This window comes from Cynocephalus volans, chromosome 13 (assembly GCF_027409185.1).
Source record: "Cynocephalus volans isolate mCynVol1 chromosome 13, mCynVol1.pri, whole genome shotgun sequence".
Lineage (NCBI taxonomy): Eukaryota > Metazoa > Chordata > Mammalia > Dermoptera > Cynocephalidae > Cynocephalus > Cynocephalus volans.
The window spans coordinates 53,417,044-53,443,914 of record NC_084472.1 but is presented as its reverse complement, the minus strand read 5'-3'; the positions used below and the strand labels follow the sequence as shown (position 1 = coordinate 53,443,914).

Here is a 26,871-nt window from a genome sequence, read left to right as displayed (position 1 = left end):
AAATTTTCATGGAGGGCATCCTGGGTAGGGGCAATAATGGAAAAAGTTTGATGTGATATATCAGGTCATATCATTGGTCCTTTCTCCCTCTTCTACACTTTGCCCATCTTCTCAACTTGCCTTTGGTTACCCTGAATGGTTCTGCTTATATTTCCCAGACCTGTTTAAAGTTCTTTTCCTGGTCTCCCCAGTTTTGCTCCAGCCGATCTCCCCTCGCATCTGATCCATCGGGGCCTCACGCTGATCCTCCTGCATGGTCATCCAATGATCTGTCTCTTCCTCACCCCCCACCCATCTCTTCTTTCAGCTCTGCCTCTGTTGGGAGTGAAGTGCAGTTTCTCCCTCTGGGTTCTTCAGGGCAACCTTGTCGTCGTCTTTGTGTGGGAACACTCATTGCATGCAGTAGACCAAGGAGCAGGGTTGGGGGATATTCCATCCAACCAAAGCTGTGCTATGTTTTAGGATATGAGGAGATTGAATTCAGCCAGCTCATCTTCAAAGAAGACTTTCTCAACGACAGATACTTCGGGGACCGCCTGCACGGGCAGATTGCCACGGAGGAGCTGCACTTTGGAGAAGGGGTCCACCGCAAAGCCTTCCGCAGCAAAGTGATGCAGGGCCTCATGCCCGTCTTCCAGCCTGGCCATGCCTGTGTGCTCAAGGTACACAACGCCATCGCCCATGGGACCAGAAACAACGATGAGCTCATCCAAAGGAACTACAAACTGGCTGCCCAGGTGGGTCCGTCTGCCCAAAAGATATCACTTCAGGTATGAGAGGGACCCATGATAACATGGGATGAAAAAAATCACACTGAGAATTGATAGGAGTGTCTCCAAAAGGGTGTTTTTCTTCTTTCCGGGTGCAGCGATAGGGCACCACTGGATTAAGGCTGAATGCTGGCAATCACTTCTCATTCTCAGGAGGAGTGTCTTAGTCTCATGCCAGCCAGTTGGGATTCAGCCAATGCCTGGAGACACCTCACCAATTCTGACCTGGGATGTGATTATTTTTGTTCGTAGGAAGTCCCATGAGATCCCTGGGGGGTTGAATCTACTTGGACACAGGATGATATGGAAAGAAGGGTTCTAAGCTCCACCACATGCCAGGATCCCCAAGGACAGATGAAATTGGCACTAGTTTCTGGAGTGTTTTGTTTTGGTTTGTTTTTTGGAGAGAGAGGAGGGTGAAGTGTATTCAGAAAAGTCAGTATTTGTCTTGTTTCCTGCCTTCCTGAGTTTGGTTCAACGTCATCTTATAAACTATGAAGAGATTGACCCAGGTCTCCGGCTGAGTTACCACCACCTCTCTATGCTATTGAGTCATAGACACTTGAGGTGAGAGGGGAGGAAAGAGAGCATTAGCTTGCCCCCACCTTGATCCATGTGTGAGGGCACTTCAAAAAGTTCATGGAAAGATTTGCATTATCTTTTAATTCTATTTTTCCATGAACTTTTTGAAGTACCCTTGTATTTCAGTCATGATACCAGTACTGGCTAAGCTGCCAGGAGAGTCGGGTCTAGGTCTTTCACAAACTATGTGCCCTTTCTTATATTTTCCCATCAAATTAATAGGTTAAACTTAGATAAATCTCTTGGATACTGTCAAACATTAACCATCCATGATTCTCAGGTGTGGCAATGTCACGGGGGACTCTTCTCCGAGTATAGGAGTTTGCCAATTGCATTCTTTTCTCCTCCGAATCCACCCCTCTTTTTTCTTTCCTTTCATTGAGTATTTCTTCTATCTAAAGTATGACCCAGTCATGGAAAATCCCCCAGCATCCAGACTCCCACCCACAAAGGCCCCACAGAGTAGGAAGCAGAATCCACTTTGCTTTTCCTAAGCCAGAAATCTTGTCAAGGAGTTTATTATTTATTACTCAGATTACACCTTTGGAAAGGAATTGCAATGGGAGATGTCACAGGAAGCCCAGCAGGGCCCGAGCACTACCTAACATCCTGTGAGGGGCAGTCCCCTTAGTGTAGGGGTGGACTTCAGCCATGCTGGTTCTAGAAATTTTATAGCTCAGGGACAGCTGACCCCAGAGACCTCTTGACCTTCAACTGGATAGTTCCTTCATGTCTCCGAGCTCCTCTGTAAGTGGCCAACTCTAGGTTGCAATAATTGTTGCCTCTGTGACCCCAGCCAGGGGATTTGGGAATCCATTGCCTTAACCTATATTGGGAAATCTACTGAATAGTCTTTCTGGGCAAGACTCTGTCTGAATTTCTTCTAATCACCTGAATTCCCCATGTGTTTGGGTGATATAGGAATGCTATGTTCAAAATACTGCCAGATACTATGCCAAGATCTATGCTGCTGAAGCACAGCCTCTGGAAGGCTTTGGAGAAGTGCCAGAGTAAGTGTGTTTACCCTGTCTGTGTTACCACCCCTGACTTGCTGAGGACTGGGAGGGTCTGGAGGGATGAGAGGATGAGAAGGACCAGTAGGACAAGCATTTTGCTTAGTCTCTCAGTCTGTATGCTCCATGAGGGATCATGTGGCCACTATCCTGTTTCTTGCTGGGTCTCCAGAGTCTTACAGAGAGATACTTGATAAATATTCTTTAAATTTGTGTATGTATATATGGATAGTTGAATGATTGAATAGATGGATTGATGGGTTGATGGATGAATGAATGGATTAATTCATTCAATAAATGAAACTACCACGTTAAATAGAAAAAGAAAGGGTATCTACTCTCATGGATATTACATAGTCTAAACAATAAGCAAATACAAGAGAACAAGAAAACATCGCAACACAATTAGTCCTATGATAAAAATAAGATACGGTGATGTATCAGGGAAGCGGAGGGGTGATCAGAAACACAGTACCCACTTCCTAGAATCCTACAGAAATAAATTGCACAGACTACTTTTATCCACTCATTGCCTAAATATTTATTGGCCCAAGCAAATTTGGGGGGAGTCTGGAGCTCGTGTTGACCATTCTGTTTATCTGGTTGAGATCATATTTGCGTGCTTAAGTGGCAAGAGAAAGCGCTGTACCAGTGCACGATGGAAATTTCAGACAGAGCAGCCATTTATATATCAGTAAAAACAACAAGAAGAAAGAAGGAAGGAATTCTTGTCTATATCGTCTCTGTTAACTCACAAAGTGGGGAAAATACTTTCCCTGAGGCGGTATGATGGGCATATCATGGATAAAGTCTAATACTTTCTGCTCTTTGTCAATAAATGCTTAACATACTTATTTCTCAGCAACTTCAAGAAAATTAATGTAACGCAAAGAAAACCCACTTACAATTGCTTTTCTGTCACCTGGACAGAGTTAAGGATTTGTGTCTTGAGAACTCACCCATTCTTTTTCTTAAGTCCCCCCTCTTCCCAGTCTCTGTCCTCTTCAGTCCTTCCTCAAGGAAGGGAAGATTGAGCCCACTCATCAGTCCCACCACGTACACAACCCCAGTGCGCTGCAGCGAGGACAGACCCGAGTTTCATGTGGCTTGACTCTTACACTGTTTGGGACCCTTTATGAGGAAAAGAACACCAAACTATGAATGACCAGACTGATCTCTAAGTTTCGGTCTGGCCACCAAGTTGTTCAGGATTGCCCTATATGTTTACCTTTAAAGATCCTGGCTTAAAACCATTTTTGAGGCATCTTCATTGAAGGGCTCTTGTGGGACTTTACAAAGAAGATCGACGCCAACCATCACGCCCCCATCGACTTTAAGGCAGGGACAAATGAGCTGTTCATTTTGCCGTGCTAAACTTGAGATGCCTGTTAGACATCACATGGAGACAGTGAGTAGACCCAGGGAAATGTGAGTCAGGAACTTACAGGAGAGGTCTGGACTGGAGATAGAAGTGTGGAAGTGGTCTGCATATGAGTGGTGTTTAAAGCAAGGAGGTCACTAGGGAGGGTGTGCAGAGAGAGAAGAGCTGTCCCAGGGCATGTCAGAGTCCAAAGGTTGCGGAGATGAGGAGGAAACAGCAGAGGAGACAGAGAAGAGGTAGCCAGAGAAGCAGAGGAAAACCAAGGGGAAGTGGGCTTCTGGAAGCCACGGGAAGGTGTTTCAGAAAGAAGTGAGAGATCAGCTATGTCCAGAGCTGCTGAGAGCTAGCAAGGCAAGGGCTGAGAGAAGCCATTAGACAGAGCAACATGTTGGTTGTGATGCCATTAGCAGAAGCTTTGTTAGAGAGAAAGCTCCTTCGGGAGGTGCAGGAGAAAATGGGAGGGAAGGGATCTGAAACAGTGAGTCCACAGCGGATTTGAGTTTTGATGCAAACTGTGAGCCAGTAGCTGGAGTGGGCTGAGGGTCATCATGCTGTGTACAGTTATTACAGCACACTGCTGTGCTCTTGGGAATGGCTTTGCAGAGGGAGCTATCGATGGGGGGACAGTGGGGAACAATCGCTGGAGCAGTACCTCGAGTAGTGAGAGGAGCTCGGATCCAGAGCACCAGTAGAGAGATGGGTCAGGTAGGAGCAGGGACAGCTCGTCACAGTACAGGGAGGGAGCATGTGGACATGGACCTTGGAAGATGGGGACAGATGGTGGGGGCAGCTTTTAGAAGTTCTTTTCTGATTGCTTCAGTTTTCACAATAAACAGGAAGCTAAGAGTGAGCTTGGGGAAGGAGATGCCGGTGATTTGAGGACAGAGAAGCAGGTATGAAATAATCATCTAGGATGATCTAACAGTGAATGCATTAATGCTGACACATACACCCGGGGTCTGATCAATTCTCCACTTCCCGCAGCCTTCATTATTGCGTAGCCTCCCTGTGGGGCTGCCTGCTTCTGCGCTTGCCCCCCACAGCCTGGTCTCTACACAGTGACAGTGATCCTTGTAACACAGGGGTCTGAGCGTGTCCCTCCCTTGCCCCAAACCCTCCAATGGCCTCTCCTCCAACTCAGTACAAAGTTTTCCACACAGCCTACCGGGTCCCCAAGGCCTGGCCTCCTGCTCCCTCTCTGCCCTCGCTCGCCTCCTGCCCCTCTCCCCCCTGCTCACTGCTCTCCAGCCACACAGGGCCCTTGCCACTCCTTGAACAGACCCTGGAGCCTTTTCCATTTGCTTTTCCTTCTACCTGGGATGCTCTTGCCATAGATATCCTCGTGGTCCCCCCACCCCTCAGCCACTTCCTGCAGGTTTCTGCTCAAATGTTCTTTATTAATTAGCAAGGACTTCTCTGACCCCCCTAAATAAAATAGCAGCCCCTTCTCCACCCCTGTGCTACCAAACTCCTCTCCATGGCTTTATTTTTCCACCTAGCACTTAGCAACATACAGTTACTTGTTTGTTGTCTGTCTCCTTCATTTAAATGTAAGATCCATGGGATCAGAGTCTTTGTTTTCTTTACTGCTGTTTTGTGGACAGCACCTGAAAGAGCATCTGACACATAGAGGCCACTGAATGAATATTTGTTGACTGAACGAATGGAAGGAAAGAAGGATCAACAGATGGATGGGTAAATAGAAAGAAGGAAAGATGGATGGATGGATAGATGGATAGATGAAAGGCAGGAAGGCTGGATGGATGGATTATGACCAATGAGTCATTAAGATATGACTACAATGAATATATTCATTGCTACATAAGCAATTAGACTCCATCCCAGGAAAGGATTTCTAACCAACTCTAAAAACAGGTAAAAGCCAGAAACATGTACTCTTACTCATTGCATAATCATTGGAGGGATTTTTAGTCTAAATCTAATGGAACTAGGAGATTGATTCTACAGCTCCCTATTGCTCCAGGTGAGGATAGAAAGCACCAGTAGCTTTTCTTCCCATCTGAGAACTTGATGTGTGCCTCTGTTCTCTTCCCTGCCAGGATCATTCCTATTTTTCTTATCCATCGACCTGAGAACAACATCCCTTATGCAACAGTGGAGGAGGAGCTGATTGGAGAATTTGTGAAGTATTCCATCAGGGACGGGAAGGAAATAAACTTCCTGAGAAGAGAATCAGAGGCTGGCCAGAAATGTTGTACCTTCCAGCACTGGGTGTACCAGAAAACAAGTGGCTGCCTGCTGGTTACGGACATGCAGGGTGAGGGGAGCAGCTTGGCCCAGGCTGCAGGGACGCTGTGGGCCTGGGGTGTTCCTAGGACAGGATGGGGAGAGGGTGGGTGGGGAGGGGAGGTGGCAGTCTGCTGGGTGCCTTTAAGCACCTTTACCTGCAGAAGGGGTTACTAATGTCTGATCAGAAACAAGGCTTGACAAAGGAGCCTGAATGACCAGCCAAATGGAGTAATAATGTTCATGTTAATAATTTATGCCAATAATGCCTTCCTGTTACAACGGGTTACCAGAGACTGGCTTTGTTGTTATATATTCAGTGGGTGCAAACTCAGAAGTATATATGAAAATCCAGATGTACCAAAAGATAAATTAAGATGTAGTATTTGGGCCAGCCAGTTAGCTCAGGTGGTTAGAGCGTAGTGCTGATAACACCGAGGTCCAGGGTTCGATCCCTGTACTTCCAGCCACCAAAAAAAACCAAAAAAAGATGTAGGATTTTGTTCTCAATAGGTGAAAGGGTCTTTAGAATGCTTTGGACTTTAAGCTCCCCTGGTGAATTTACAGTATGTTTTCAACTTATACACAAATTTTTAGGAATACCATTTCCTATATGATGATGGAATGTCATAATTAGGGTACCCCCAGAGAAAGTCCAGAGACAAGTATCTGAGTACAAATCTGTAGCTTATTTGGGAGGGAATCCCAGGAAACACTAGTAGGGGAGTGGGGAAGTGGGACCCAGGAAGGGAAGGCAGCCAATAGGTTTGTTATTACACAGCCAGTTTCTGCTGTGGGCAACTGGTACTCACTCCGCTGGGAGCCTGGGGAGAACACACTTCTCAGAATCATTCCGTCTCAGGAGCAAGGGGCAGGGATGTTTGCACACCAGCTACCATTGCCACAAGTGGCAAGCTGCTCCTGGTGGGGCATTAACTCCCCTGCACTCACCATCTGCCACATGGGCAAGCCAGGCTGGGCAAGGCATGATCAGAGGAAGTTCTCAAGACAAGAAATGCTGGTGGTGGCACCTGAAGGTGGAGCGAGGTGCACAGAAGTGGCCAGGGTGATGGCAATGGGTGGGGCACCAACAGCTTCTGCCGCAGGGGTTTCCCTATTCCTTTTTCTTCCCCAATAATAATGCTGTTAAGAAAAACCTGAACTACACTATTGTAGGCCTGCTAAATATCAGATCATCGTATTCAAGGATCCCCAGCTCGCTCTAGCTGGAGCAGGGTGGTGAGCAAGACCCCTCTGGGTTCTGTTCCCTGCACCGACACTTCCTGGCTGTTAGCCTCGGGCACATTACTTACCTCTCTGTGCCTCAGTACTTTCCACATGGGGTAGTCGTGAGGATTAAATGAGAGAGTAAAACCTTTACCCCATTTGCAAAAACATACAGAGAATTCCCTACGTACAGTTCACCAGCTTCGCCTACATAACTACAGAATGTGATCAAAACCAGTAGATAGACATTGGCACCATATAACTACGTACACTGCAGACCTTCCTTAGACTTCACCAGTTTTTGTATGCACTCATTTTTTTCTATTATTTTTTATTTAATCTTCATCATAACCCTGCAAAGAAGATATTGTGATCCCCGTTTGTCAGATGAGAAAACTGAGGCTTGGAGACAGTGATTTAATTGCCTGCTGTCACTCAGTAGTAAGTAGAAGGGTCCGAGACTCCAGCCCACATTTTATGACTCTGAATCCCAAGCTCTTTCCACTAAACCACAAATTAACAAACTTGCAGGAGATTTGCTTCTGACCTTTGCAAGTGTCTCCTGATGTTAGAAAGCTGCAGTGTGTGCACCATCCCTCCCACTTCTGAGCCCTTGGAGGGACACCAGGCAGGCCAGCTGGGAAGCGCGTCAGTCTTGCACATGGGCCCATCTGTACGCTTAAGGCAGCACCTCTGCTCTCTCTAAAGAGACGTTGCTGCCACACACACACAAATGTGGTCTTTACAGACAGCTACTTATTCTATTTAGACTCCGGCTGTGCAATTGATGCTGTCCCCCGTCTTTCCTCCTGCAGAGTTAATTTTGCATTACACATCATTCTTCCACCGAAAAGCAACACCCTAGAGCTTCATGCACTGCTAGCTTCACTCCCAGGCACTAGTAAACAACTGTAGTGGAACGTTACATCTCTTGGTAAATGACGTGTGCAGTTTAATGTGTTGGCACGGTGTTTTACAACGGTGTTTATTTCCTCTCTGCTGCTGGGAAAAATTTTTCTTGTCATCGTCATTGTAGCATGAGATGGCACATTCATTTCCTAAGCAATCCCCACTTTTTATGATGATACAGAGAAACTGGAATTAGGATGAAACAATCAACCAACCCAAATTCAACCATCACTTTCTTGAAGTCTTAAAAGTTCTCCTCTCCCTGGCTGCATTCGTTTATTTATAGGATAGTGCCAGGTCCTGTAGGTTTCTGGGGTAAAAGGCAAGGTGTGATTTGGACCTAAGACCTACACACACTGGTGAGTCCACTTGGGTTTCTAAGAAGCTGTCATCCAAAAGACCTAAGAACTCAAATTCTGGAGAGGGGACTCCTAATGCTGTAGACTTCCTTCCTTCCACCAGAAACAACCCATAGCTTACTATTCTCTCCAACTCAGTTTGATAGCTGCACACTAGAATTTAGATTATTATCCTCTAGAGACTCTTAATAACCTTGGTTGAATTGCTGGCAAATTATTAAACCGAGAGAGAGACGTTTCCTTTCAAAAATTACATTCTATTTTTCTAAACTGTAAATGACAGTTCGTAATTTCCCTTGAGAAGCAAGGGAAAGCAATTCCCCAAGTTCAAGGACCTTTTACCAAATGACTTTTTAAAATCGGACTTCTATGCAACTTAGAGCTGTAATTTTTAAATACAACCTTCCATGAAACAAGATGTCCATAGAGGACTTATGCAGTTTGGTGTCTTTTTTTTTTGAAAGCATGGCTCCTGTGATAAAAGCTATGTGAAGCATATTTCTACATATGTTTGAGTTGTTAGCAGCTTTGAAAAAATGAGACTGATTAGTTACCAACTGTGAAAGATGCTTTCAGAATGCTCACTGGTTCCCCCAAATGCCGTGTCTAATCGAGCTCACAGGCACACTGAAGGACAGCTGGGCTCATTGCTTCTGTCTGACTAGCCAGCCTGAATAACAGTGTGGCCTGTGTTTTTGCCATGCTCCAGGTGGCCCCCGCTGAATCACAGCATTAACCCTGCAGCATTCCTTTCCCAGGCCTCAGAACACAGCACTCACAGGAAACCAGCCACCAGGCTGCCATCAGACCTCATCCTCAGGGCTGGCTTTGGGGGGATGCTGGTTCCTTCTTCCACAGCCGAGACTGGTTTCTAGGCTGCCAGGCCCCTCCGTGGGCAGGTCACCTGCTGGTGGTGGGGAATAGCAGTGCTCACAGCCTGGTCCATGTATGAGAAGAGTCAAGGGTAAGAGAGAAAGGGTCAAGACCCAGGCCTGGTGTCCAGCAGGTCCAGACACACTGGGTGGAGTGGCACTATGGGTCCCTTGCTCTGTGATAAAAAGTCACTGGATTGTATGGGTGAGGTCATGTCAGAGGTCCACTCATTTGAGGCAAGTGCCAGAGCCACCAACTTAGGGGGACAGGAACAAATTTGGTACTTGATTGGGGGGAGGAGATTCTGGAAAGGCCTAGAGGCCATCCACACGCTGGGCTTCAGGGAGGTGCTGTTACTTCCTGCTAGACGGGAGCCTTAAGGATGCGGGCTGAGGCTGGGGGCAGAGTGAGAGAGGTTGGCACTTTTCTGGTGCAGAAGGGGCAACAGCTCTTGCCCTGCCTCACGTGGGAAGATGGTAGGATTGTCCATTGTCTTCGAACCCCAGTTCCCTAGCTATTCTCCCCACCACTCCTGCTGGGAAGGCAGGAGTCAAAAGACCCCTGCGTGCTGGGGCTCCGAGCAGGGGAGCCTGCAGCTCTTTGCTGAACTGGAGTGGGAAGCTCAGGTAGCTGTCTTGTGGTTTGGGTTTTGGTAGCCTCATCCCTCCCACTCAAACATGGTTTAATGGGTAGAGGTTAGGTTAAGCGTTAAAGGGTCAGACCATGGGTTCCGAATGTCGGCGTCCCAGGCCACTGGTTAGAAGTCTCCATAGAACTCAGGAGTGTTTGTCTGGGTCTGAAGCTGATCCAGGACATCTTCAGTCCTGGATGGGAAAACTGTCTTTATGGGAATGGGAAACTGCACATCTGGAGTCTGGCTTTGAACTGAACAAAGGCTGCCTTGAGCTTTCTCGCTGTTGACAGTGACCTCCCCAGCCCACACCCCCTCCTTCCACTAGGTAAGAGTTTCCACTTACAGTGAGGAATAGGCACCAGACCTAAGCCCAAATCAGAGCATTTCTGGAGACAGCGCTCGTGGGAAAGGGACAAGACCCGGCTCCACTCACAGAGTGCTGGCTGCCTCCTCCATTATGGGGCTGGGTGGGCTAGGCTGGCTGAGGACATTTCCAGAGCTGGAAGGCCTTGGGCTGTCTGCCCACATGAGGTTGACATGCCTGATCTGGGGCACTGGAGGGCCTGCCTTCGCCATTGTCACCCCAAAGCGGGATGCATGTCCAAAAGGCTGTCAGAGGGCTCTGGTGTTGGAAACCAGCAGAAAAGCACACATTTGCACAGGCAGGGAAATAATGACGGGTTGTCACTACCTATTCCCTGGGGATAGATGGCCTGTCCTTTCTGAGGACCCCTGAGTAACACACACCCTGTTTTTGCTCTCTCTTCCTACAGGTGTGGGAATGAAGTTAACTGACGTTGGCATAGCAACACTGGGGAAAGGGTAAGTAGGAAAATCGAATGCATATCGTTCAGCGCTGGGCTTCCGAGCGAGCACCTCCCAGCAGACCCTGCTGGGCTGATGTGGGCAAAGTGGATTTCTTGTCCTGACCATGGATGACAAACATTCTTGGGACAAATTTAGTTCAATTCCCTCACTTTCATAAAGTATTTATGGACTTTATTCTCGTAGGGAAATACATTTGCTTCTTAACATTGAAACAAACAAGAACTCTTACAAACACATTTCGAAATTAATTACTAACAGGAGTGCCATGGGGAGAAAAAATGCTAGCGTTATTGGGATGTTTCCTTACTGTGAATATTGCATTTTTCTACATTTAATATCTTCACTATTAAAAGCTTCTCAAAAACACACATATACATTTTTGCAATTGACTGCAGTGAATTCAATTTGTACTTTTTAAATTTACTTTCCCCTCCAGTAGTACTTTAGGCAGCTCACAGACTCCCATGACAATTACAGGAGTGAGTGGCTGTCACAGAGCTGTGATGAGTTACTTGTTTTTGATGGCTTTAATTTCCTAAGTTAGGGTATTGCTTTCATCAGTGTGAGGCACATCCAGATGATGCTATGATGACATTTTACTGGGGGATCTTTTTAACAAACTGTTCCTTCTCACTTGTGGTTCTTGGTGAAAATGTAATGTGTGTTGGAGCCACGATGCCTTTGCCTACTACAGCTCTTCCCACATACTCAGCCCATCCATAAGGAGGAGGAAAAAGAGGGCAAACGACTTTTGGAGGGGAAGGCTTCTATTTGAAAATGTAGTTGTTATTATTTAGGTATGGTAAGGCCAACAGATCAGGAGACAACTATCACTAAAAAGATAGTTTGTTACCCACAGTTCCCAAGAGGAGGGGGCATGCCATGCCATGGGGGGCCACATGGGAAGTGTCAGGGTCAATCAGGACGCAGAGGAAGTGAGGGGGAAACCCGGGCAAGAATTTTTATCAGGGTTTCCTGAGGAAGGAATGGGTGAGACAAGGTAAACAGGTTTAAGATTGGCCAGTTTGAAGTTTTCCAGCAGGCTCTGGGGTGTAGGGACTATCCCCAGAAGTCTGGCACCTGCCCGGAGTGCTTAGGGCAGGCTGAGAGCCCGATGGAGGAGGTGGTGGGGGTGCGGGCTCTGGACTGGTTGGTTTGCATATGGAAAGTGCTCCAGAAGGCAGGTCATTTATCATATCTAGAAACTGGCTAGTCCTGAGAGGAACAGTCTTTCCAGGGCCAGGAAGACGCCAGATGTCAAAGCATAGAAATACAGAAAATAACATGGCGTGATGAATACAGCTTACTCCCCCATGGCTGGGAATGACTTATCTATGTGAGCTTTCTGGTTATTTCAGACTATCAGCCTCAGTTACGCTCTAACGAATACACTGGTTTTCAGCTTTAATGAAGGATTGCAGAAAGTAGAGCGATTTAAAGAAAGTGGAAAGAGGACCACTCTTTCTTTTAAACTCCAAATCAATAAGTCTGGTTCACAAATTTCTTGCTGGTTGCACAAAGCTGCCAATTTGGTTTTAGAACCAAAATGCAGTTTGGATATTTTGCCCTGATGTGGCTCCTTCTGAAAAACTGCTCAGTGATAATAAAGTTTTATTTTGGAACTATCTCCATGCTTCTCCCCCAGTGCTGCCCAGAGCCCTGACTGTCATAGGCTGCAGGAAAGTTCCTTGGTCATGGCCTTGGGCTTGTGAAGAGAACATTGGGAGTGGCGATGACATAGGGGGAGGTATGGACGGGTGTTTTAGAGAGAGACTTGGTTCAAATCTTGGCCCTGCCACTCAGTTTTGCTTCTCCTGGTGAGAGCCTTGCTTCCTGGTGTCATGGACATTTGTCTAGCCTACCTGATGAGGAGGGTGACTATACATCCCAGTTTTCCCATGACAGACCATTTTATGCCTGATGTCCCTCCATCCCATCCAGTTTAGCATTTGTCCTGGACAAGTGTCTGCCTTTAGAAGATGAAGTATATGGTGTCCTATTTATGAAGTCCTCTGGACCCCAGAAGGATTTCCCAAGTGGACCCCTTTTTTTTTTTTTTTTTTTTTTTTGCAGACTCCATGTTCTCTTTAGGACGTTGCAAATTCAGGCATGGCCCAGGTCTGGTTTGAATCCTGGCTTCTCATTGGACCAGCCATGTAACTGTGGGCATGGGACTTTAAGTCCTTAAAGCCCCTGATCTACAGAATGGGGACACTAAGGCTTGCCCTGAGGAGTCCCTCAGTTAATCTGAGGGTCGGTGTGAACTAGATAAATATTAGTTTTCTTTTCCTTCTCATGCCTCAGCTTGACACCATGGTAGCAAATTTCATACAGTTATTTAGAACAACTTTCTACCAAACAAAGCAGAAACCTGCCCAAGAAGCTTCAAAAACTTAGATGGACTTAAGAGCGTGGTTAAGACATCTTTTAAAAGGACATCAACAGCTTCCAGGAACCCAGACCAACTGAAAGCTTCAAATGGCACATTTTTTCTCCTAACTTAAAAAGAAATCCAATCCCTTGGTTTTGTTCTTGGCTTTAATGTGACTTATCTGGCCTGGGGCAGCTGCCCAAGAGCCATTAGAACTGATGGCTGGAGCCCAGTGCAAAACGCTGTCTACAAAGTGTTACTTACTACCTTCCCACGCAACGAGAGGTTAGGGAGGAGGAAGCGGGAGAAGGGAATTCTGAAGCCTTTGAGAACTTTAGAAGGGATATTAGATCATCTTGTCCATTGCTGTTGGGTTTTTTTAAAAACTTTAAAAAAAAAACTTTATCTTTTAAGCTACGATTCTTTTCAAAAGAAACACATCTTAGAATCCCAGTTTGAAAACTGATAAGAGGGGGAACTTCTCCAGAGAGTAAAGGGTGGCTGAGAGGTCTCTTTAGAGGCTCCTTGGAAACCCTCTGTTCTAGAGTAGAAACCAACGACATGTCCAACCTCCTCACTTAACAGTAAGAAGAGCAGGTACAGGGCCGGGGCAGCCTGCTTGCAGGCAGGAGTTTGTAAGTACTTACTGCTTGAAGGGGCACAGAGCCAGATGAGTGCCTGAAGGAAAAGGGCCAGATCTCCAACCCTGGGAGGTGAAATTGCATTGAAGAAACTCTCCGGTGAAAGCCAAAGCTGCAAAATGGAGCTAGAACAATAGCCACACACTTGGAAAGGTTTCAAATTCAAAGGTGCTTTTGCATGCATGAAGAGAAGAGTCCAGATGGAAAGCAAACAAGCAGAGGGAGAAGGCAGGGAGAGGGTTGTAGGCTGCAGAGGGGCTTCCAAAGCCAGCAGGAGACAAGACTGAGGAGTAAGGTGCATTAAGCACGTTACATTCTCTTTATTCTTAGTAAGCATCCCGTGCATGCTTAGTTCATCCCTGATGGAGAGATAGATTTGGGAGTTCTATAGAAGGCTGGTGCTTGGCAGTGCTCGGCTGCAGGGAATGACACCATCATAAGAAGCACTGCTCTGTGTCATTTAAAGAAAATATTCACTTGTGTTTTAATCTGGGCCATATATTTGGCTGCTGACACCCTAGTAATGCAACCCATTTTGCTGTCTTGTTTAATGAAGACAAAGGTTGTGATACTATTTTGAGAGTAAATAGTTGTTTAATCTTATCGAAGAAGCCAGGGAACTATCATAACTTAGTCATTTTAATTCATCTTCACTTAGTAGTATGATCCTTAAGACAGAAGTATGTCATATTTCTCCTGGGAATCAGCAATATGAATATGTCTGGAGACGCACCACCTGCACCTCCGTACCCTTAATCTTTTGGCAAAGGTTGAGTACAAAAACTTCAAGTTACATAGTATGGCAAACAGGATTGTGTTGACATCCAATAATCGATTTTCTAGGTAGACCCAAGATACTAACTGGACCGTTGAACAAATTTTTGATTTGAAATTGCCTAGCCATTTAGAGTTCTCTGAAGGAGATAATGAAAAATGCCGAATTTTATAACCAGAGATTTGGAAATTTAACCTAATTAACCCCAAACCAATCTAAAGTGATGCGTGCTGGGGAGCAGACCCTCTCACGCCACCCTGGGCCCTGCAAACCCTCGCCCCTCCCCAGCCAGCGTGAGAGGCAGGGTTTCTGGGGGGAGACGGAGGGATTGCGAATCAGCCACCAGAGGGCACCAGAGCCAATACTTTGCCCTCTGTAGGCTCCAAAAAAAAAAGCCATATTGCTGAATGGAAGTAAAACAAAGAGAGGTAGCATGAGCAGACTTCATCCAGTTGGTAAGCATTGGGCTAAAGTAAGATGGTTATGAATAGCCGCAAAGGACACCTCCCTCCCAGAGTTGCCGCTGGCCAGCACTGCGTCTTTCTACCCTTGGAAGAGAGGACAATGAGCCTTAGGATGTGTGGCATGTGTCAGGCATCCCTGACATGGAAGCCAGATTAAGGAGACCCTGGACAGAGTCATGAATGACTCGTTACCTGAGGAGGGGCAAGTGTGAGGTGACAAGGGCCCACGTGTTAAGGAGGACACAGGGGAGGGTAGGTACCCTGACAAAGCAGTCTCTATGGATGCCTGCGTGCCCAGCTCAGGCCCTCCAAGCCACGAAAAAGAGGAAAGACTAAAATCGACTCCCATGTTCGGCCACACTGGGTCCCAGAAAAAAGGCTCTGCCTTCTATGCCAAGGGCAGCCCGCTGGGGCACCCTTGTGTGCAACGGGCTGACGGAGGGGACAAAGTCACCTGGGATGCTGTGCCCAGGCACAAGTCCCAGACACCACGTACCTGGAGAGGAAGGGCCGAGACCAACTATAGATGGGAAGAAAGGGCATCTCATCTTCGAGGAGCTCACCCCTGGAACAGGCTTGTGTTTGTGTGTGGTGGCTCCAGACAGACAATTTAAAGCAATGCACAAATCTGCCAGGAGGGGAGGAAGCACATGGACCTTGGAACAGAATTCCCTGATGTCTCTTAAACATCTCACAGCAGGGCCCGTGTCACTGTAGAACACCAAACATTTGTGCTGACTCACCAATGCCAGGCTTCAGAGGGCCGGTCCCACAAGCCTAACGAACCTGAGAAAGGCACTTTTCCTCCCCAAATATCAACTTTCCTGGATTGCCACCATTGTCACCTCCCCCGAAGGCAGCCTGCATCCCATTTCAACCTGAGCAAGCCATTTGGGAGCAGAGCTGATGGGCCCACTGGCTGATTTATTTGGCTGGTCTTTGCCATCAAGGAAATCTGAAAGCCCAGGAGGCAGCAGTGATCATTTTCACAGTTTGGACAAGCTGATGCTACTAGCAATGCTCTTAGTGTGTGTCAGGAGTCTCTGGGGCCCAAGGGAGTCAGTAGGACTCACCCCCTGCACAGGGTGGGAATAACATGGCCATCCCCTGGCCTCTGCCCAAAGTCTTCCAAAGGACAGTTCTGTTGACTGGAGTTGGGAGCCGTGGTTTCCTTCCACTCCTGACCCCACTCCCTGGTTATCCCCTGGCCCAGTCCATTCCCAGGACCTGCAGGGCTCACAGATGGGCTCCTCGTCATTTGTCATGACTTCAGAGTCCAGCCTGAACAGGAGGAACATCTAGAGAGAAGCCTGGTAGACTGGAGAACGCCTCCTGCAGGACATGCTGGTGGCCAGTAGGAGGGGGACAGAGATGAGGAAGGCCCAAGGGGATGGCTGAGAAGGTCAGAGGTCACAGAGAGCCTGAGCCCACAGGACTGGGTGAAGACCAGAGTGGTCCAGAAAAAAGTTATCCGTGCCTTCAGGAAGGTCTGAGCCAAATGCAGAGGGGCAGCCGGGTGACAGGGACTGGAGAGGGAATGTGCTGCTAGGGTGCTGTGGACTCAACAGGTTTGTCAACAGAAATCAAGAAAAAGTCTAGAAGGTGGCTAGAAAAAGAAGGTGGTGTGTGTGTGTGTGTGTCTGTCTGTCCGAAGGAAGCCAGATGCCTGTTTAAAGGCAGAAGGGAAGGAGCCCACTGAGAGTCAAAGAATGAGGACTGACTGTGGGGTGATGTTCCAGGGCAGCAGACACCCTCCCTGAGGATTTCAGAGCTTGTCAATCAGAAGGTCCCGCAGTCAGTGCTGTCCAGCCCGGAACACACCGGAAGTGTAGCCTTGCCCCGGCCCCTCCCTTGCCCCTGCCAGGACGGCAGCCGTGCTCCTCTGAACGGTGAAGTCTCAAGAGCCCGCACCTCCTGGAAATGCTCTCACACTTCTCCGTCGCCTGCGCTGCCTGCCCCGTGGCCCCCCAGGGCCTCCCATCCGCAGGAGAGGTGAGCGGGGCCTTTGGGAATCAGAGCTCTGGGGCGTAGGACAGTGGGGATCTCAGACTTCCTAATTGTCGGGTATCTTCCCTCCAATGTCCCCTCCTTAGCAATCTTTGTCTTCAACTCCAGTGTCAGTTTCAGGTATTTAGGAGAGGACTGTGTGCTTCCTGCACATTCATGGATGGGACTCATGTGGCCTCAAGAACAGAACCATAGCGGATGAGTGCTTCTCCTGCACCCCCCAGGGCCCCTCTGCTCTCTCTTTTTCAGGGCTCACACCACAGAGACCTTCCTTGGTTTTCGGGGTTTTTTTTCTTCTTCTCTTATAACAATGCTCTGTTGACCCTGCTGGTTTGGGGGTGCCTTCAGAAACAATGCAAACAGGAACCTTGCAAGGGTGCAGGGATTCTAGAATACCCCTGCCAGCAGAACCAGAGACCAGGCTCACGGTGGGGTGCTTCTGCCCCACTCCTTCTCATTTTTCTGCAAAAGGAGGGTACTTGTGGCGTTCTGCTTTTTTCCAACCAGGGTGGCTGTCAGGAAAGACAGTGCCAGGGCTCGGTTTCCATGGAGGCAGCCTGAGCTGTGGCTCAAATCAAGGCTTGAGGGAGGTGCCGTGGGGCTGGGTGATCAGGGCAGAGGTGGGCAGGAGCTGGGGCAGAGAGGGCCTGGAAGGCGAGAAGGAGCGAGCTGCGTCTGGTTCTAAGGGGGGTGGAACGTTCCTGCAGTCACTTGGCTGGGATCTGACATACACTCGTCTAGATGAGGTGGGCAGCAGGGGAAAACCGCTGAGAGTCTACCTGGAAAGGTCCTGTGAGGGGTGTTGTTTGTTGAGTTTGGTCTCTGAAGGTCACCTATTCAAAGAGAAGGTCAGCCCAGAATACAACCTCCCTAGAAATCACAGATCCCCGCCCTAAAAAGCTCAGTGACTTTTACAGAAGTACTTTTGAAAGGGATTGTGTGAAAACAAGATTTCCAGTGTCAAACAACTTTGGGAAACCCTCAGTTGAATAGTTTAGGAGGTGTCTTTAGTGTGAGATTTCAGTAGAGTCTTTAGGAAGCTGATGTATATTTTGACTGTCCAAGGGGGGCAGGTGGGTATGTTATGTATTTCTCACTGTATTTACACCACAGGATTTTTTTTCAAAGCATCTAGTTCCATCTCCTTAGAACATATTTTGGGAAATGCTGATCCTCAGGGAAAGGCATGCAAAGCCATGTCGCCCGTGCTCCCGACCCCTCTCCCCTCAGAGCGCTGGCTCTTGCCTGGAACCCTCCTCTGAACCTTGCCCGAGCAGTGCCCTTCAGCAGCTAAACCCCAAGCCATCTTTCCTCTGCCAAAGCTTCTCAGAATTCACTAGGCAGTGTGAAAAATGGCATCTTCTGCACTTCCACAGCACTTTGTCACGGTATAATGTAATTACTTGTTGGTGTGTCTTCCCCACACGGTGGCAACTTCTGGAAGAGAGCCACACAGCTTATTAACCCATTTTAGTTCCTCTACAGTGTCTGGCATACAGCTGGTGCCCAATAAATGAAGAAATGATGAATAAACATAAGAACGAAGGGTATGGACAGAATCTCAGGATTGCTAGGTGTTCCCAGGGAGGAAGGCTCCCCAGTGCCCCTCCCTTTACACGCAGGTAACAATCTGTCTTACCAATGCACAGATCCATCCCTCTGTTTTACTTACACAGGCACATCACACACCAAACCAGGGCTTATTTCAATTCCTCACCCTCATCCTCACCCTGAATTCCTTGTCCTTGCAGCCATTCCCTACAAATGAAAAATTTCTTCAGAAAAGATATCAAACCAAAGCTGTTATAAATAGCTTCTGGCTGGCTTCTAAAAGGGTCACCAAAGTGTGGGGAAACTTCTCTACAGGGCTTTCTTGCCTCACCTAGTTCACTTTAAACGAGCCCTTTGTTAAGCCAGACAAGAACCTCGGTTTGGGCAGCACGGCCAGGGTTGGAAGTTTCTGCAACCTCGCCTCCCGCTCTCCTGGCATGTTTGGAGGCAGGAAATTGGGCGGGGAAGCTGTGAAAGGACAGACTGAGGGAAACATAGCCGTGCTGTCATTTGGCGATTTTTGTATGAGTCTGAAAGACTCCTTCCTTCATTATTAGGATGAGAGGAAAGAGGAATCGTTTTTAAGCAAGAAATCAGCCTCACACCGTTTCTAACACATAGTGAATAGTGAACAAAGCTTTGTTGAGTGAGGCAGGATTGTGCAGAGAGCTTCCTTAGCCCAAGCCAAGTGGAATGTTTCAGTGTGATGTCATGATGTTGTTTGACACAAACTTCAAGAACATGAGATACACCTGCGTCCCAATTTAAATGTAAATACAATTCCAAAGTTAAATAGGGATGATTTGAGATCATGAAACACCTTGAGTAGTTTGTCACCTTGCTACTCAAAGTGGGGCCCTGGACCAGCAACACCAGCATCGCTCAGAGCTTCTTGGAAGTGTAGAACCTCAGACCCCACCCCAGACCTACTGAATTCAAGTCAGCATTTTAACAAGATCCCGAGGTCATCCGTATACACCACTCCCATCCAAGGGGAAAGATATTTGAGAAAAGACTTTACTGAATGATGTTTGGTGGAATAAGTGTTTTGTTCCACTTCTGGAGATTGTGAGAGAAGATGGACAGATTAACATTAAGTGACGGGCCAGAAAATTATGCTAATTGGAGGTTAGGGATAAAAAGATCTAGTTAGTAAAATTCAACAGAGCTAAAACATTTCTAAAAATGGAAATGTGTGAAGAAGTTCTCAAATACAACATTCTTTATTCCATTGTATTAGAATCCTCGGGCTGCTGTAACAAATTACCACAAATTTCAAGGCTTAAAACAACAGAAATTTATTGTCTCATAATTCTGGAGGCCAGAGGTCTGAAATCAAGGTTTCGGCGGGTTTGGTTTTTTCTGGAGGCTCTGAGGGAGAGTCTGTCCCATGCCTCTGTCCTAACTTCCAGAGTTTTCCAGCAACCTTGATGATCCTTGGCTTGGAGATGCGTCACTCCCATCTCTGCCTCTGTCATCACATGGGGTTCTCCCTGTGTGTCGGTCTTTCCTCTTCTTCTTATATAGACACCAGTAATACTGGATTGAGGGTCCACCCTACTCCAGTATGACCTCCTCTTGAATAATTACATCTGCATTGACCTTACTTCCAAATAAGGTCACATTTTGAGCTTCTGGGCAGGACATGATTGTGGGGCGTTGGGGAGGATGCTATTCAGTCCTGTATATCTGTCCAAGAAAAAGTGGCGAGTTTCTGCAATGGTGATCATGCTGGAGAGATGTCACGGAAGACCAGCTTTGTGGTCTCCTCCAGCCCCAAGGACAGCAGATGGCACAGGTGGCTGGTAAGGTGGGCCACATGCAGGAGAACTGTATTTCCCCGCTGCTTGGGTATATGAGGGCTTGGTGTAATTGGGCTCATGTGCGCTGAATAAATGTGGAGTTAACTGGCTAGGAACACAAAGGATGTTGGCCTGTTTTTCTTCTGGGGCAAGGACAATGGCCAGAGTAGTGGCTCCCATTTTGAGAGAACAATAGTTCAAGGCAGAAGCCCAACATCCTGGCTGAGACACAGACCAAAGTGCGAAAGGAGAAAGATTCTTAGTTCTGCAGATGCTGGGTAGCAAAAAACATCTGCACCTGAGACAGCTGGGGGAGGGAAGTTTTCATATTGCCCGAGGGATCAAGTTAAGAGACTAGACAAAGAGAAGTTCATGAATGTGATGGAGAGACCCTGCTGGCTGACCGTAGGTGGCTCTGAGTGTGGGCTGGTATTGGTTCATCTGTTCCTTTGACATTTATTGAAAAGGCTCCCCCAACGGGAATTCTGGGTATAGAGCAGTGTCCTGGGAGGGACCCCCGTCTGTGGAAAGACATGTGCACACAACCCTCATCCCAAGGAGCAGGTCTAGTCCTCCGGGAGATCCAGGGAGGAGGAAGGAGAGGTCTCGTCTCATGGTGTGGAGGGGCTGGGAGGCTGTACAGAGACAGCTGTCTAGCAGGGCTTCAAGGGGTCTGGGGCTGAGGAAGGGCCTCCTAGACCCTGCACAGCTGCCTGCCCTCTAGGGCCTCATCATGCCCGCATGCAGCCGTCTGTTCTAGAACCTGGCTCCAGTCTCTGCTGCCTGACCCTGGCTTTCTGCATGGATCTAAGGAAGGAAGTTAAGTGGAGGAAAAGAAGGGACCAGATTCCTGGAAGCCCTCTGGGTTTCCAGGGGCCACCCAGAAGTCATGCTGTTTTGACCAAACTCAGCTTTCTCCATTCCAGAGATGGGAAGCATTAGATAAGGGCCTATTTGTCACCAAGCATTAACACCTGACTATGAGGCAGTGCTTAGGGAGGAGGGAGTGGTGACCTTTCTGGGAGGTCACGGTGTGAATTAGTGATTTTGTTCTGTAGACAGTAGATGTTGTCTGAATGTTTAAAAGCTCAAGGCAGTGCTAACACAGATGACCAGGACTTGTCTCCTATGTGCTTAGACAGAGAGGCTGGCTCTGCCCATGACATCCTCAGTTTGTCAGAGAAGTGACCGAGGCCGCACCCAGCAGAAGGTGATTCCATCATGCCTGACCGACCAGGCCCAGCTGGCCCGGGTCCCACCAGGGCATGCTCAGGCACGAAGGATACCAGACAGGTGGACATTTCAGCCCTCCTGGGGGTCTCTTGCAGAAGTAGATAGAGATGTAAAAGTGACATGGTCAGCAGCAGAATACTCCTTATCCTGCTAGATGCATCTCCTGTCTTTGGTTGATGTTTTCTTCAACGAGGGAGCTTGACTTTTAGAAACCTAGTCACTTTTCACAAGGAGATGGACTGTGGGCTCAAAGGGGCAGAGCAGTCCTCTAGCAGGGAGGAGGAGGGGCAGGCTGGATGTGTAAGGAACCACCAGGACAGAGCTGCAGGCTGGTGCCTTAGCTTCAGAGAGAGAAACCTTTCCCGCCTGCCCTGAAGTGCTTAAAGCCCAGCTTGCCTTGTGGAGGAAAATGAGCACAGGTGCATGCCCCACTTGTTCCAGGTGTGTTGCCCTTCATGGTTTCTTTGATCACATTGGCTGCAAAATCCACGTCATGCCAGTATCGCAGACCTTGCTTGCCGATTTGCGTTTGGCCCTGTTAATCAGAAACGGCCAGCACCCCTCAAGCCGGCAGGCTAGTTTGTGGGTGTGTAACTTGTGCAGCTGCATGGGGCCCATATTCAGAAGGGCCTGAGTTTGGTTTAATGCTCTACTGTCGTTGTCTTGAAATTCTTAACACTTTCTGAGCAAGAAGCCCATGTTTTCTTCGTACACTGAGCTCAGCCAATTATGTCACCCAACCTGTATGCCAGATACACCCCTGCCCCTCCCCTTCAACTGGCAAATTCCTCACTTTTCCAATGTCAGCTTCAACATCCCTTCCACAGGAAGCTACCATCAGTTGCCCCGATTATAATTATCAGTATTATAACATGGACAACAGCAATCGAATCTTTATCATGTGTCATGCACTGAGCTAGGTGGTTTATATGGATTTTCTCATTTCATCCTCTCAACAACCCTATGGGGTAGGTATTATCATTATTTCTATTTTGGAGATGAGAAAACCAACAGAAGCTTAGAGAGGCTACTAATAAATGTCCAGACTTACTAAGCCAGCAGTATTTTCCTCCATCACTTTTATTGCATTTCATCATAAGATTCAGTATCTGTCTTCTTCACCAGACAGCAGGTGCCATGCAGTCAATGTCTTGCTTCTTCTCTGTTGTATCTGTAGCCTCTAGCACAGTGCTAGGCTAGGTACTCTGTAGAGAAGGGAGGGAGGAAAGTTCTGTCCCTTCCTCCTGTGTGTCTGTATTTTAGAGGACATGGCACTGATGCATATCAACAGAAGATCAGAAAATTGAAAAAACACTTTGAACAACCACAAAAATTAAAAGTATCCTCAGTCTTTTAAAAAATTGTCTTCTATTTGTTGAGTTTCTACCATTTCTACAAAGCACTGGATTAGGTGTTGGGGTGTATTGGTGAGGAGAGAGCATTGACCTTTCCCCTCATGGAGTTTACAGTGTGCACAGGAACAGACATTAACCAATTCATCCACTCACACATGGCAGACTGTGCATGTGACAGTGCTACAGAAAAGAGGCATATAGTCTGGAAGAGTATATGATAGAAGGATTTGACTTGGTTGGGGAGGTCAGGAAAGGATTCCTAGGGGAGGTCAAATGAGCTGAGAACTGAAGGCGAACAACTTAATTAAAAAGGGAGGAATAAGCATCTGATGCAGTGGGAATAGTAAAGGCACAGACTCCTGGAAGGAGGGGCATGAACACTTCCAATGGCTGAAAGGAGTTCAGTGGGTTGGGGAGGCAGTCAGACACTGCAGAATTGCAGGCAGTTTAAGGAATTACATCTTTACCTTAACAGCAATGGAATTTGCAGCAGGGAATGACATGACTTAGGTTTTGTAATGGTCGCTGTGGTGGCAGGTGGAAAATGCACTTATGGGGAGGGGCCAGGTGGGTGCAAGGTGGACCGTATAGGTTTATGGATTTACTGCTTCAAAGCAATTATCCACATGGTTGCTCATGATGAAAGCAAGTTCCTTTGGCAATCAAAGGAGCTCATTTGTGGTAAGAAGGAAGACTGTTGGGACATCTAGGAAGATGCCGTTCATAGGGGAGTATATGGCTGGCATGCTCTGTGAGGAGGTGTGACTGAAGTCAGTATGCACACGGAATTTGGGAATTTTCTGGTGGCTGGCAGAAAGACCTGCACCGTCACTTCCCCAACTATGAAACATGCTCTGATAGCCTACTACCTTGAGAAATTCTGCCCAGATCCCAAGAGGCCTGAGCCTTTGACCAGCTTTCTTGATGGTTCTTGTTCATCTGCAGGGATTTGGGAGACTTGGGGGCCTGCCCACTTGTGCATTCAAGGAACACACTCATCTACCATGATGGGGGTCATTTACAGTTTGAGTATTAAATGTTCCAACCAAAAGGAACAGTCTTGAGACTACTCCTGGACAAGAGGTCAGCATAGTCCTTCTGAGAGCCTGCTGGAGACAAAGGCCAAGATTCTTCTCCTGGGGACAAGGTGGAATGTCATGGAACAGAGCTCTGCTGTAGGAGGGCTGCATTCTAATCCTGTCTCTTGATAAACCTGCTTTGTTTTCCTGGGCTGGTCCTCCAACCTCTCAGCCTAAATTCCTTCAACTGTAAACTGAAAGGTCTAAACTAAATAATTTCTTTCAGTTCCAGAGTTCTAGAGTTTGTTGCTTTATCTCACATGGATTTGTCACCTCTCTTCCCCTGGGTGACAGAGATGCAAAAAGGATCACTCAAAGCCCATTTCTTCTGAGCAGTGAGAGACCCCAAAGGGGTTAATTTCGTGGAACCCTCAAGGGAGAGGCATTCCTTCTTTGGGGGAAATTAACCACGAACTGGTGTTCTTGCCCTGCATTTATTCTCGAGACCAGGAAGTTACAGGAAAAGAAGATAGGTGGGGTTTGAGCTAAGTGTAGTTTAACAAGCTTAACAATAGAAACTGGTAACATTCAGTAAAACAAGCAAGTGACATTCCATAATGCAATTTGCAAAAGGTTAAGTTGATCCACTAACAAAAGCTTGATCTTAGCAAACATTCCTTCTCCCTACACATTTTCCCAGTATCTTTACCTATCAATCAGTAACTTGTCTGTCCTTGAGCCAGCAACTTTGCTGTGCTACAATTCTTTATCTTACAACAGAGACTTTAGCCTGGGGAAAATTTCCTGTCTTTTGCAAGGTTAACATGTCTATATGTACTTTTAAGAAGTTAGGCTAAACCTGAAACTTCAGGGCTTTGGAGGCCTGTGAAATATATTTGCTTTATAAATATTGTTATATTCCATAAGAATTCTTTAATTCAGAACCTCTAGTTGGGAGGGGGTGGCTTTTGAATCACTAAGAGATCTAATGTTTATCAAAATGGTCCAGCACTTGTCATAATGGCTAAGAGGGAAAGGGCAATAATATACTGACATATTGCCGCCATGAGCACCTGGAACGCAGGTAAAATCGTAGGCCTTTGACCTCTTTTTTTTGTATATGTTTATGGGGTACAGAGTGATATTTCAATACAGGTATACAATGTGTGATGTTCAAACTGGGGTAATTAGTATACCCATCATTGAAAACATGTATCATTTCTTTGTGTCGAAAACATTTGAACCCCTTTCTCCTAGCCATTTGAAAATATACAATAAATTATTTAATTATAAACACCTAGCACTGCTATAGAACACTAACTAGAACTTACTCTTCCTGTCTAGCTGCCAGTTTGTATCCATTAACCAACCTCTCCCTATTTCTCCCCGCTCCCCTTCCCAGCCTGTCTACTTCTATAAGCTCCACTTAATTATCTTCCACATATGAGTGAGAACATGCAGTATTTATCTTTCTGTGCCTGACTTATTTGCATAGCAAAGGAAACAGTCAGAGAGAAGAGGTAACTTGCAGAATGGGTGGCCTTTGATCTGTACTGTGCATGCCAACAGATCTTTGCCTGTACTTCATTCCACAGTCTTTGTGTTTCTTTCCCTCTCATTAATAGTAGCGTCAACCATGTGGCCATTCTTACCTAAAATGGAATAAATATATTTTTCACACACCATTAGTTTCCCCTTTCAAATTTTCTTTGTATAAACTGAAGTGTTCTGTTTTAAAAAATTGTTTCCTTCCACCCACACTCACAGGTACAAAGGATTTAAAGGCAACTGTTCCATGACCTTCATCGATCAGTTTAAAGCGCTACACCAGTGTAACAAGTATTGTAAAATGCTGGGACTCAAGTCCCTTCAAAACAACAACCAGAAACAGAAGAAGCCAGGCACGGGGAAAAGCAAAGTGCAGACGAATTCCACAACAGTGGGGAAGACAGACTCTGGGACCCCAGCAGAAAAGAAAACCTAACAGCCCTCATTAACTAACGGCCCCCAGCTAGCAGCACAGTCTTGTGAGTGAAAATCTGCAAACACGCAGGAGAAAATACACAGCCTGCACAGAGTGTGTGACCATCCCTGTTCCCAGCCGACTGTGCTCCCACATGCATCTAAACCCGTCACCTGCTGTCTTTGCTGAAATGATTTCCGAACAGGATCTGTGACCAGACTTATGGAGAGACTGAATCAACTGTCCATTCTTTGTATACACGTTAAGTCTTTTTACCAACCTCATGTCATGTCTGTTTGTGTATTTGCGTGTGGTTGTGTTGTCGAGGACTTGGTGCTGAGCAGGGTCTGTCCACAACCAAAATCCTTTCCACCCCCATTCCTAACCTCGGGATTTCTAGACATATCCAGCTGTGATGTAAACAGAAATCATGAATTCCCCCACTGGGTTGAGCTTCACTAGTGTTGAAGAAGCTGTGGTTGCTGGAGATGGCTTCTGAAACCTAAGGCCATTTCCCATTGTTATTCACAGAGCCAGTTACAATGTTCTGTTCCATTAAATTCATATATAAACATAAAGTGTAAGATGTTCTTTAGAATCTGTGCCATATTTCACATTCCCCCAAGATTCAGTAATTTCCTCATAAGTTTACTAGAGCACAAAATATTTGCATCTGTGTTTTCCCTTATTTTTACATTACAATTTAGGTCCCGTCGTGTTCTACTTGGCTCCCTGAACCTGGGCTCCCTAAACCCAGGGCAGACCCACCATGGGTTGCAGCAGAAGATGCGTGCTGATCCTGGCTGGGGTGCACTAACTAGCTCCCAGGGATCCTGGCACCCCACCCCCACCCCATTCCACCTGAGC

General features: G+C 47.0%; 1 protein-coding gene across 1 annotated transcript in view; it reads left to right on the top strand.

Annotated features, from left to right (window-relative positions):
• The window catches only part of ALPK2 (alpha kinase 2), an 88,404-nt gene extending 61,810 nt beyond the window's left edge, over positions 1-26,594 (top strand). Inside the window, exons 7-11 of the mRNA XM_063076688.1 lie at positions 463-737; positions 2,274-2,362; positions 5,807-6,024; positions 10,769-10,817; positions 25,809-26,594. Of these exons, the coding sequence (XP_062932758.1) occupies positions 463-737; positions 2,274-2,362; positions 5,807-6,024; positions 10,769-10,817; positions 25,809-26,025 (848 nt within the window). The 3' untranslated portion in view covers positions 26,026-26,594. The remainder of the gene's footprint in view (positions 1-462; positions 738-2,273; positions 2,363-5,806; positions 6,025-10,768; positions 10,818-25,808) is intronic.
• Positions 26,595-26,871: the final 277 nt, after the last annotated feature.